The following is an 11,102-nucleotide window of genomic DNA, read 5'->3' as shown; positions in this document are numbered from 1 at the left end:
GAGCAGGAAACCTTGCCAGGGGATCAACTGACGTGACTGAGCCCCAGTAACACAGGAACAAGTGTGGATTGTGCAGATGCCATTTCAGAGCAGTAACTGGCGGGGTTGGAGGCCCGGGGAAATACTAGAGACAGTGGAGCCAGAGGCCATAGTGGAGCACGGTTACAATCAGTAGTAGTGTAAAACCGATATAAAACTTGCTTCAAGTAGGCCTCAGCCTGCTCCATGATTGATCCTGGGCTTCAACACAGCCAGTTGTTGCTCGGAAGTGCCGTCTGCACAGAGAAAAACACATGCTCCAGTGTCAGTGGGGTTCAGTAACGCCAGCTGCTCCCCTGCTGTGTGGATGACAAAGTCTCCTGCTGCCTCCAAAATCACACTACATCTTATTTTATATTTGCTCCAAGTAGGTCTCAGCCTGCTGCATGATTGACCCTGGGCTCCAACATCGCCAGTTGCTGCTCAGAAGTGTCTTTGGCACGGGTACTCCCTCCTGCCCATCCTGGTTCCAGCACGCCTGCTGTTTCCGGGTAGTGTCAACGTCACTTTGCCACCGACTCATTGTCCGGTCGTGCTGCGGTCGGGTTAGCCGAGTCTCTGGTGCCTGCAGTTTAGGTGCTTCCTATGTGGGCTGCGGGTTCTGGTAATAAAGGCTGGTTCCGTAGTGCCAATAGGACTAGCACCCCTGTTGGACTGTGGGTTTCAGTAACTGCGGCCTGCTCGCAACTTTGTTTATTATGGGTACCTTCTGCTACCCATCCGGTTTCCAGCACCGTCAGCTGGTTCCCAGCAGTGCCTTTGGCCGAGGTGCCTCCTTCTCGGTATCCGAGTTCCAGCAACGTTTGCTGGTTCTTGGTGGTGCTTTTTAGCACAGGTACCTGTTGTGAGCTCATCTTCGGGTTTGCCTCTGGCTTCTGGTGAGGGTTATGGAGCTGGCTGTGCTGACAGAGGAGTAGTGAGTTCTCTATCTGGACTCCCTCTGTTGGTGAAGGGAGGTAATGAAGCTGATCTAAATGGCAGAGACCAGCCACCTGAGGAAGAGGACTGTGATTGGACATCAGGAATTTCTGATTGGATTTAAGGCAGCCGACTCCCTAGTTTCTTGCTGGTGATTTCTCCTGACTGTGGCTTCTGGTTTCCAGTTTGGTTCCTGCCTCCTTAAAGCTAAGTTTTCTCTGCTTTTGTTCATATGAGTTTTGTCTGGTTTACTTAGTTTTTGTGTTCAGCCAGCCTTGGCTAGGACTGGGCTGAATCCCCATTTTGTCTCTGATCAGTTGATTTCTTTTGCTCTATCTTCAGAATATACCTGAGTGCTGATATAGGGAATTGAAGTCTAGCGACTTTAGGGCCTTTTTCTATCAGAAGAGTTGGACATTTTTTGGCAGGGTTTTTTGCGTGATTGCAGACAGCAGCTTTTCTTTCCTGTCCTTTCTAGTTAGTGAGGGTCCCATCGTTTGCTCTGCCTATCTTTCTATCTGTGTTTGTGTTTTCATCTTGCTTCACCGACAAAACATATTGGGGGCTGTCTATTGCTTTGGGGTCTGCTCTGGGGCAGTTTATATTTTCCCTTTCTTTCTTTAGGCTTATTTAGTTCTCCGGCTGTGACGAGGCGTCTAGGACCACCGTAGGCACGCTCCACGGCTACTGCTAGTTGTGTGGATAGGATCAGGTGTCTGCAATCCGCTAGTTACCAACCTCTCCAGTTTTCTGGGCTTAGCTTGCTTTTTGTTTTTTCCTCCTCGCTGACTCATTCATAACAGGTCCCTTCTGCTTTGAAACCGTGTTCCAGCACCGTCAGCTGGTCCACGGTTGTACCTTTGGCTCTTGTTCCTTCTGCTTCCACTCTGGGTTCCAGCACCGTCAGCTGGTTCTCGGTAGTTCCATTGACTCTTGTAGTTTCTGCTACCCATCCGGGTTCCAGCACTGTCAACTGGTTCTCGGCAGTGTCTTTGGCACGGGTACTCCCTCCTGCCCAGCCTGGTTCCAGCACGCCTGCTGTTTCCGGGGAGCGTCAGCGTCACTTTGCCACCGACTCGTCCGGTCGTGCTGCGGTCGGGTAGCCGAGTCTATGGTGCCTGCAGTTTAGGTGCTTCCTATGTGGGCTGCGGGTTCTGGTAATAAAGGCTGGTTCCGTAGTGCCAATAGGACTAGCACCCCCTGTGGGACTGTGGGTTTCGGTAACTGCGGCCTGCTCGCGGCTTTGCAACTTTGTTTATTATGGGTACCTTCTGCTACCCATCCGGGTTCCAGTACTGTCAGCTGGTTCTCAGCAGTGCCTTTGGCCGAGGTGCCTCCTTCTCGGTATCCGAGTTGCAGCAACGTCTGCTGTTTCTTGGTAGTGCTTTTTAGCACAGGTACCTCCTCCTTTGAAACCGTGTTCCAGCACCATCAGCTGGTCCACGGTTGTGCCATTGGCTTTTGTTCCTTCTGCTGCCGCTCTGGGTTCCAGCACCATCAGCTGGTTCTCGGTAGTTCCATTGACTCTTGTAGCTTCTGCTACCCATCCAGGTTCCAGCACCATCAGCTGGTTCTCGGCAGTGCCTTGGGCCTAGGTGCCTCCTTCTCTGTATCTGAGTTCCAGCAGCGTCTGCTGATCCTTGGTAGTGCTTTGTAGCACAGGTACCTCCTGCTTAGTAACCGTGTTCCAGCACCGTCAGCTGGTCCACGGTTGTGCCATTGGCTCTTGTTCCTTCTGCTGCCCCTCTGGGTTCCAGCACCGTCAGCTGGTCCTCGCTAGTTCCATTTGCTCTTGCAGCTTCTGCTACCCATCCGTGTTCCAGCACCGTCAGCTGGTTCTCGGCAGTGCCTTTGGCCTAGGTGCCTCCTTCTCGGTATCCGAGTTCCAGCAATGTCTGCTGGTCCTTGGTAGTGCTTTGTAGCACAGGTACCTCCTGCTTAGTAACCATGTTCCAGCACCGTCAGCTGGTCCACGGTTGTGCCATTGGCTCTTGTTCCTTCTGCTGCCCCTCCGGGTTCCAGCACCGTTAGCTGGTCCTCGCTAGTTCCATTTGCTCTTGCAGCTCTGCTACCCATCCGGGTTCCAGCACCGTCAGCTGGTTCTCGGCAGTGCCTTTGGCCTAGGTGCCTCCTTCTCGGTATCCAAGTTCTAGCAACGTCTGCTGGTCCTTGGTAGTACTTTGTAGCACAGGTACCTCCTGCTTAGTAACCGTGTTCCAGCACCATCAGCTGGTCCACAGTTTTTCCATAGGCTCTTGTTCCTTATGCTGCCCCTCCGGGTTACAGCACCGTCAGCTGGTCCTCGCTAGTTCCATTTGCTCTGGTTCCTTCTGCTAACCATCCAGGTTCCAGTACCTTCTGCTACTTTTCCAAGTTCGAGCTTGTGGAAATGGTTTTTGGTTCTCACTCTGGATCTCCCTGACGACGAGTCTGAAGACGACGACCCTGAAGACCACACCGAAGAAGACCAAAAAGATGACCCTGAAGAAGATGACCAAGAGGACAAAGAACTTGAAGACAACCACCAAGATGCAGAACAACAAGAGACAGAAGACCAAGAAGCTGAAAAACCAAAAGCAGAAGAACATTAAGCATATGTCATGTGGTATACAGTCTATCTAGAGTCTAACGCATGGGTATAATAAGACACATGAGACATAAGCTTCTTAAGCATTTCTTGTATTACTCCATACAAGTAGTGCAGTAGCAGGATAGTTGCAGAGTTAGGCAAACAACCAACGATATTCAGAGTCTATTACTTTCCTGTCAGAAGTAGCTGGCAAGCAGAAGGGTTCTGTGTCCACAAATGGTTCCAAGCAGAGGAGATCCAGGCTTCACAGACCAAGTCACAAACTGGGAATAGAGCTGATTCAGGAGCACAGGTGAATCAGCTGGAGCTGATTAAAAGGACAATTGGCAGGAAACAGGGCAGGGACATCATAGCTGAGTACTCCATGTTATTTGAGGGCAAAGTCACTGCACATGCCAGGAAACAAGATGGCCAACGACAAGCTGAGGACTCCATATTGGTTGAGGGCAAAAGTCAATGCACAGTCCAGGAAACAAGATGGCCGACACACTAAATGCGAAGATAACGGATCTAGCATAAAAGTCCGAAAACATTACATTACTCCCCCCTTAAGGACAGCCTCCGGATGGCCCCAGTCCAGGCTTTCCCGGGTACCTCTGATGGAACTGGCGGAGTAAACGAGGCGCATGGAGATTGGAGGCTGGTTCCCACGAGTTGTCCTCAGAAGAATAGCCTTGCCACTGTACCAGGTATTGCACCCCGTCTCTACGCAACCTGGAGTCCAGGATCCTTTCCACGACAAACTCCTCCTGGCCATCGATGAGGACCGGAGCAGGAGGGGAAGAAGAACGACCAGGGAAAGAATTGGGAGTTGCAGCCTTCAGTAGAGAAACATGAAACACAGGGTGAATCCTCATAGATCTCGGCAGTTGAAGGCGACAGGCAACGTTACTGACAAGCTTAGTAATCTTATAAGGCCCGATGTACTTATGACCCAATTTGGATGATGGTACTCTCATCTTAAGGTTCTTAGTTGACAGCCAAACCAAATCTCCTACCTTGAAGGTTGGTGCAGGTTTACGAAACCTATCTGCCGATTTTTTATACCTGTCCTGAGCGGATTCCAGATTCCTCTTAAGTAGATCAAGGTTCTGTTGTAGAGATGTGATTCTGTCGGCTACAGCTGGGAGAGGTGTGTCTATGGGAAATCGAGGAAGGATGTTAGGGTGATAACCCAAATTGGCATAAAAGGGTGACAGCTTAGTGGAAGCGCTCTGCGAATTGTTGTAAGAGAATTCAGCCAGTGGGAGCAAATCCACCCAGTCATCTTGTAGGTGGCAGATAAAACAGCGGAGATATTGTTCTAAGGTCTGGTTAGTCCGCTCAGTCTGTCCATTTGTCTGCGGATGAAAGGCAGAAGATAGATTAACTTTGATGTTTAACGCAGCACAGAAGTGCTGCCAAAACTTTGAAGTGAATTGCACCCCTCGATCAGATACAACCTCATCCGGTACGCCATGCAGACGAAACACATTTTGGATGATCAAGTCCGATGTGTGTTTCGCAGTGGGTAAACCCACACACGGAATAAAATGGGCTGCCTTTGTTAACCGATCCACCACCACTAGAACTGTGTTCTTCCCTTGAGAGGTTGGCAGCTCCACAATGAAGTCCATTGATATGGATCCCCATGGACGGGTGGGAATGGGTAGGGGTTGTAAAAGACCTGTAGGCGACGAACGTGGAGTCTTGCATCTAGCACAGACTTCACAAGAAGTGACATAATCCAGAACGTCTCTTCTGTACGTGGGCCACCAAAAGAAGCGAGACAGGAATTCTTGAGTCTTCAGAACTCCTCTATGCCCCGCTATTTTAGAATTGTGGACGAGTTGCAGTACTTTCCCTCTGGCCGCTTCAGGAATATACAGGCGTTGCCCCTGAATCCACACACCATTCTTATATACAAGACTTACTTCACAAGATGGTTGTGCCAACCAGGGATCCGTATGGTATGCTTCCTTGATATCGTTAAGCAAGTCTTGATTATGGATCACCCCCAGGAACCTGGAATCAGAGATAACAGTCTTATGAAACGTGAGTGGGATAGTTTCATCTGAGTAGAGTCTAGACAACGCATCGGCCTTTCCATTACGCGATCCTGGTCTATAAGAGATAACAAAACTGAATTGGTTTAAGAAAAGACTCCAACGAGCCTGGCGAGGAGTCAAACACTTAGCCGATCTGATAAACTCGAGATTGCGGTGGTCAGTAAAGACGATTATCTGCTGTGCAGCTCCCTGAAGGTGGTGTCTCCATTCTTTGAAGGCTGCGATGATGGCCAACAATTCTCTATTACCCACGTCATAGTTTCGTTCTGCAGGAGACAACCGCCGAGAAAAGAAAGCACAGGGATGTAAGACTTCTTTCTCGCCTGTCCTCTGGGAGAGGATAGCTCCAATGGCACTGTCTGAGGCATCCACCTCTATTATGAAGGCACGTTCAGGGTTAGGATGCACCAGAATAGGTGCCGTGGTGAATTTCTGTTTCAGGCGGGAAAATGCTTCTTGAGCCTGGGGGATCCAGGTAAAAGCAGAGTTCTTGCGGGTAAGCCGTGTGATGGGAGACACTACCTCAGAAAAGTTCCTGATAAAACGCCTATAAAAATTAGCAAACCCTATAAAGCGCTGGACCTCCTTTACATTCTTGGGGACCGGCCAGTCCTTAATGGCTTGGATCTTACTCTCATCCATACTAATTCCTCGTGACGTCATTACATACCCCAGAAATTGGATCTTCGTCCGATGGAATTCGCACTTTTCTAGTTTGATATACAGATGGTTTTGTCGAAGGCGTTCTAAGACCATCTTCACATGTCTGTGATGTTCCTCTGTGGAGTTAGAAAAAATCAAGATATCATCCAAATAAATTACAATGAATGTATCCAGGAGATCTCTAAAAATGTCATTCACCAAATGTTGGAAAGTTGCTGGGGCATTACATAAACCGAATGGCATTACCAGGTATTCAAAGTGTCCGTAGCGTGACCTGAAAGCAGTCTTCCATTCATCCCCAGGTCTAATGCGGACCAAGTTATAGGCCCCACGGAGATCCAACTTAGTAAAGAGCTTTGCATGCCGTACTCTCTCCAATAATTCCGGAATCAAAGGTAGTGGGTAACGGTTTCTGATCGTGATCTTATTGAGCTCCCGATAATCTATGCAGGGCCTAAGAGATCCGTCTTTCTTCTTCACAAAGAAGATTGGTGCACCAGCGGGAGATGAAGAATGGCGTATGAAGCCCTTGGCTAGCTGTTCATCTATATAGTCCTTTAGCGCCTTTAGCTCTGGCCCTGCCAAAGGGTAAATCTTGCCAAACGGTATCCCTGCACCTGGTAATAGGTCTATTGGACAGTCATATGGACGGTGAGGGGGTAGTAGGTCTGCGTTCTTTTTGTCGCACACATCAGCATACTCACGGTATATTGCTGGTAGCTCTGAGACTGATGGTGGTCCCTTAGGGATGGAGCAGACTGAAGCTTCTGGACTTATCTGTGTCTTCGGAAAGTGCAGTTCTTTAGTCTCCCAATTAATCGTAGGATTCTGAGCCTGCAGCCAAGGCAGTCCTAGAATAATAGGGAAATGAGGAGAAGAGATGAGCATAAAGGACAGACTCTCTTGATGGTCAATACCCATGAGGACCTTCAGGGGTTCCGTCTCCTGGTCCACTGGTCCCGAGTTTAACAGTGAGCCATCCACGGTCTCCATCTGTACAGGAGTAGCCTTCTTTACTGAATGTACGTTATGTCTCTGGGCAAAGGAGATGTCCATAAAATTGCCGCTTGCCCCTGAATCAATCATAGCGGAGGTAGATACCCAAACGGAGTGAACCCTGAGTTTGAGGGGAATGAAGCAATGAGAATTGTTGTTCTTGCAGCTCAGCTGGGAAACCGCTGAGAGGACCGGAAAAACTGCTGCAGTAACACCTGCATCGGGCTCAGAGATAACGGAGTTCAAGTCCGAGTAATCAATGTCTGTATCTTCTACTCCCTCTGGGGTCTGTAGTGCGGACCTGACAGAACCCCTCTCACAGCACTCGCAGTGTATGATGGCTGCAGTTGTCTTACGAGAACGACTGGGGCAGTTGATGATGAAATGTCCTGACTTACCGCAATAGAAACACAGATTTTCCTTTAGTCGCTGTTCCTTACGTGCATCACTGACCCGTCTCTGTAAAGAGTCCACCTGCATAGGCTCGGGTTTTGGTTCTCGTATAATCCTGCTCAAGGACTCCTTGGCTGGAGAGGGAGAGAATAAATGATTAGAGTGCCTTAGCTCCGACCACCTCTCCTGTCTGCGTTCAGTAAGCCGAGCATCGATCCGAATACAGTAGTTGATAAAATCTCCTAATGCTGTAGGTGGGTCGACACGAGCAAGTTCGTCCTTAATTACAGAGGATAATCCTCTCCGAAAAACCGATCTTTTAGCGGAGCTATCCCAAGTGGTGTCGAGGGCCCATCTCCGGAAATCCAGAGCATATTCTGCTACTGAGCGCTTACCTTGGCTTAAAGTCAACATAGCTGATTCCGCTGTAGCACCGCGGTTCGGATCATCGAATGCCTTCCCCATAGCTGAAATGAAAGCATCAAGGTTATTTAGACAGTCGTCGTCAGTCTCAATTAGAGGGTTTGCCCATGCGAGAGCTTTGTTGGAGAGTAGCATAATTATTGTTAATACTTTAGATCGCTCAGTAAGGAACTGAGGCGCATGAGCCGCAAAGAACAGTTTGCATTGATTAATGAATCCTCTGAATCTTTCCCGTTCACCGCCAAAGCGGAATGGTGGTAGCTTGGGGATTCCCATTGCCGGGGTGGAAGTTTGGGTTTGGACTTGTCGCTCCAGAACCTCAATCCGGGTTCGTAAGTCCTGAGTGGTTTGTCCGAACACCTGTAGATTATGATCACTCCGATCCCGCAGACTTGCAAAGCTGTCCTTTACTGCCTGTAGATCGGCAAGGATTGAATTGGTTACTTCGCACAGATGTTTAACAGAGTCCTCCATATTCCCCAAAGATGTATGGCAGAGAGGCTGGAAAGAAAGAAAAGGAGCACAATAGTGTTTACCTGTGGTAACACTCCTGACTTAAAAGAAGGGAATGTGCTCACCTGGAAAGGTTGTGAGAAGCCACAACCACTATCACATATATCGATATCTTGGATCCACAGCCTGCAGCGGCTCCCCAACGGCAAAGATCCAAAAAAAAAAAAAAAATAAAAAATAAAAAATAAAAAATAAAAAAAAATCTCTATACAGGTTGCAGCGGTGTCTCAGACCCAGCAGACTCTATCATGGCTCCTGAATCTGTCATGTGGTATACAGTCTATCTAGAGTCTAACGCATGGGTATAATAAGACACATGAGACATAAGCTTCTTAAGCATTTCTTGTATTACTCCATACAAGTAGTGCAGTAGCAGGATAGTTGCAGAGTTAGGCAAACAACCAATGATATTCAGAGTCTATTACTTTCCTGTCAGAAGTAGCTGGCAAGCAGAAGGGTTCTGTGTCCACAAATGGTTCCAAGCAGAGGAGATCCAGGCTTCACAGACCAAGTCACAAACTGGGAATAGAGCTGATTCAGGAGCACAGGTGAATCAGCTGGAGCTGATTAAAAGGACAATTGGCAGGAAACAGGGCAGGGACATCATAGCTGAGTACTCCATGTTATTTGAGGGCAAAGTCACTGCACATGCCAGGAAACAAGATGGCCAACGACAAGCTGAGGACTCCATATTGGTTGAGGGCAAAAGTCAATGCACAGTCCAGGAAACAAGATGGCCGACACACTAAATGCGAAGATAACGGATCTAGCATAAAAGTCCAAAAACATTACAGCATAAGACTAAAAATCAGAGCAAATGATATTATCTAAATTATAAGCAGAAGAAGACTAAGCTGTGTATGGGGGTGAGTCTGTTCCTCCTCGTGGTGCCCCTGGAAAATGCCTGCTGCTGCAGGCCAAACTGAACGCGGACAAATCCTGTTGTAAATCTTTTGTGACAGGCAGAACGGAAGGTGTAATCTTCAAACTTTTATAGATAACAACTACAGGAATGCCTGTCACAAATAAAAATATGATGAAGAAGAAGAATAGGAAGAAGATGAAGAAGTAGAATATGAAGAAGAATAATAGTTGAATAAGAAGAATATGAAGAATGTAAAAAAAAAAGAATAATAGGAAGAAGGTGAAGAAGAAGAAGATGAATAAGGTGAAGAAGAAGTTGATGGAAAAGATGCTGCTGCTGAGGATGATGAAGGAGAAAGTGTGGGAGAAGTAAAAAAGAAGGTGAAGAGCATGGAAGTAGTGAAACATACATATCTGACAAAATATAAAAGAGGTTAACATAGTCAATATCTTTGTAACTCCGAACGTCTTTAAAAAATTTTTTTTAATTCCTGCTATTCCATTTGATTGGGCTAAACCTCTATGGCTTTAATGTCTCCTACACCTCCCACAATACATTCTACATTATTATTAGTTGTTTTTCTTCATGTAGAATTAACCTACAAGGAAAGAAAGGGTTTTTTTAATTCCGATATTTCTGTTCCATTGACTTGAATGGGACTTCCGGGATCGGAATCGGCGATACCCAATACTTTTTGGATATCAGACGATCCAATCCAATCCGATATTTTTCAATATCGGGTGGTATCGCTCAACACTAGTCAGGAGTAATTTTGGTCCACTCCTTGGTTTGCAGATCACCTCTAAATCATTAAGATTTTGAGGCTGTCACTTGGCAACTCAGAGCTTCAACTACCTTCACAATTTTTCTATGGGATTAAAGTCTGGAGACTGGCTAGGCCACTCAATGACGTTAATGTGCTTCTTTTTGAGCCACTCCTTTGTTGACTTGGCTGTATATTTTGGGTCATTGTCTTGCTGGAAAACACAGCTACGACCCATTTTTAATGTCCTGGTGGGGGAGGGAGGTTGCCACTCAGAATTTTACGGTACATGGCTCCATTAATCCTCCCATTGATGCGGCGAAGTAGTCCTGTGTCCTTAGCAGAGAAACACCCCCATTAATGCCAAAGAGCTGAACTTTTGTTTCATCTGACCACAGCACCTTCTCCCAATCACTGACAGAATTATCCAGGTATTGGCAGATGGGTCTGCACAAGTGTATTCTTGAGCAGGGGGACCTTTAGGGTACTGCAGGATTTAAACCTTGGTGATTGTGGTCCTAGCTACCTTGAGATCATTAACAAGTTCCTCTATGTTGTTTTAGGCTGATCTCTCGCCTTCCTCATAATCAAGGATAGGCCTCAAGGTGAAACTTTGCATGGTGCCCCAGATTGATGTCGATTGACAGTCATTTTGTATTTCTTCCATTTTCTTTCTACTGCACGAACAGATGTCTCCTTCTCACGCAGCGTCCTTCGTATCGTTTTGTAGCCCATTCCAGCTTTGTGCAGGTCTATGATTTTGTCCCTGACATCCTTAGAGAGCCCTTTGGTCTTGCCCATGCTGTAGAGGTTTGAGTTTGAATAATTGAATCTATGGACAGGAGTCTTTTATAAAGGTGACTATGTAAGACAGCTGTCTTTAATGAAGGT

The 11,102-nt window shown here is 47.3% G+C and overlaps 1 protein-coding gene across 1 annotated transcript; it reads right to left on the bottom strand.

The window, feature by feature from the left end:
- Positions 1-3,620: 3,620 nt before the first annotated feature.
- LOC141080615 (uncharacterized) lies at positions 3,621-9,324 on the bottom strand. Its single transcript, XM_073565960.1, has 3 exons — positions 6,963-9,324; positions 6,266-6,374; positions 3,621-5,551 (listed from the first exon to the last, which is right to left on the bottom strand). The coding sequence occupies exons 1-3, from the start codon at positions 8,542-8,544 to the stop codon at positions 4,096-4,098; spliced, it is 3,147 nt and encodes a 1,048-aa protein (XP_073422061.1). The 5' UTR covers positions 8,545-9,324; the 3' UTR covers positions 3,621-4,095.
- Between the last annotated feature and the right edge of the window lie 1,778 nt (positions 9,325-11,102).

The sequence above is a fragment of the Dendrobates tinctorius genome, unplaced genomic scaffold (genome assembly GCF_039654945.1).
Source record: "Dendrobates tinctorius isolate UK_male_01 unplaced genomic scaffold, ASM3965494v1 ptg000016l, whole genome shotgun sequence".
Classification (NCBI taxonomy): domain Eukaryota; kingdom Metazoa; phylum Chordata; class Amphibia; order Anura; family Dendrobatidae; genus Dendrobates; species Dendrobates tinctorius.
The sequence above is the reverse complement of the archived record's forward strand: the minus strand, read 5'-3'. Positions and strand labels throughout refer to the sequence as shown.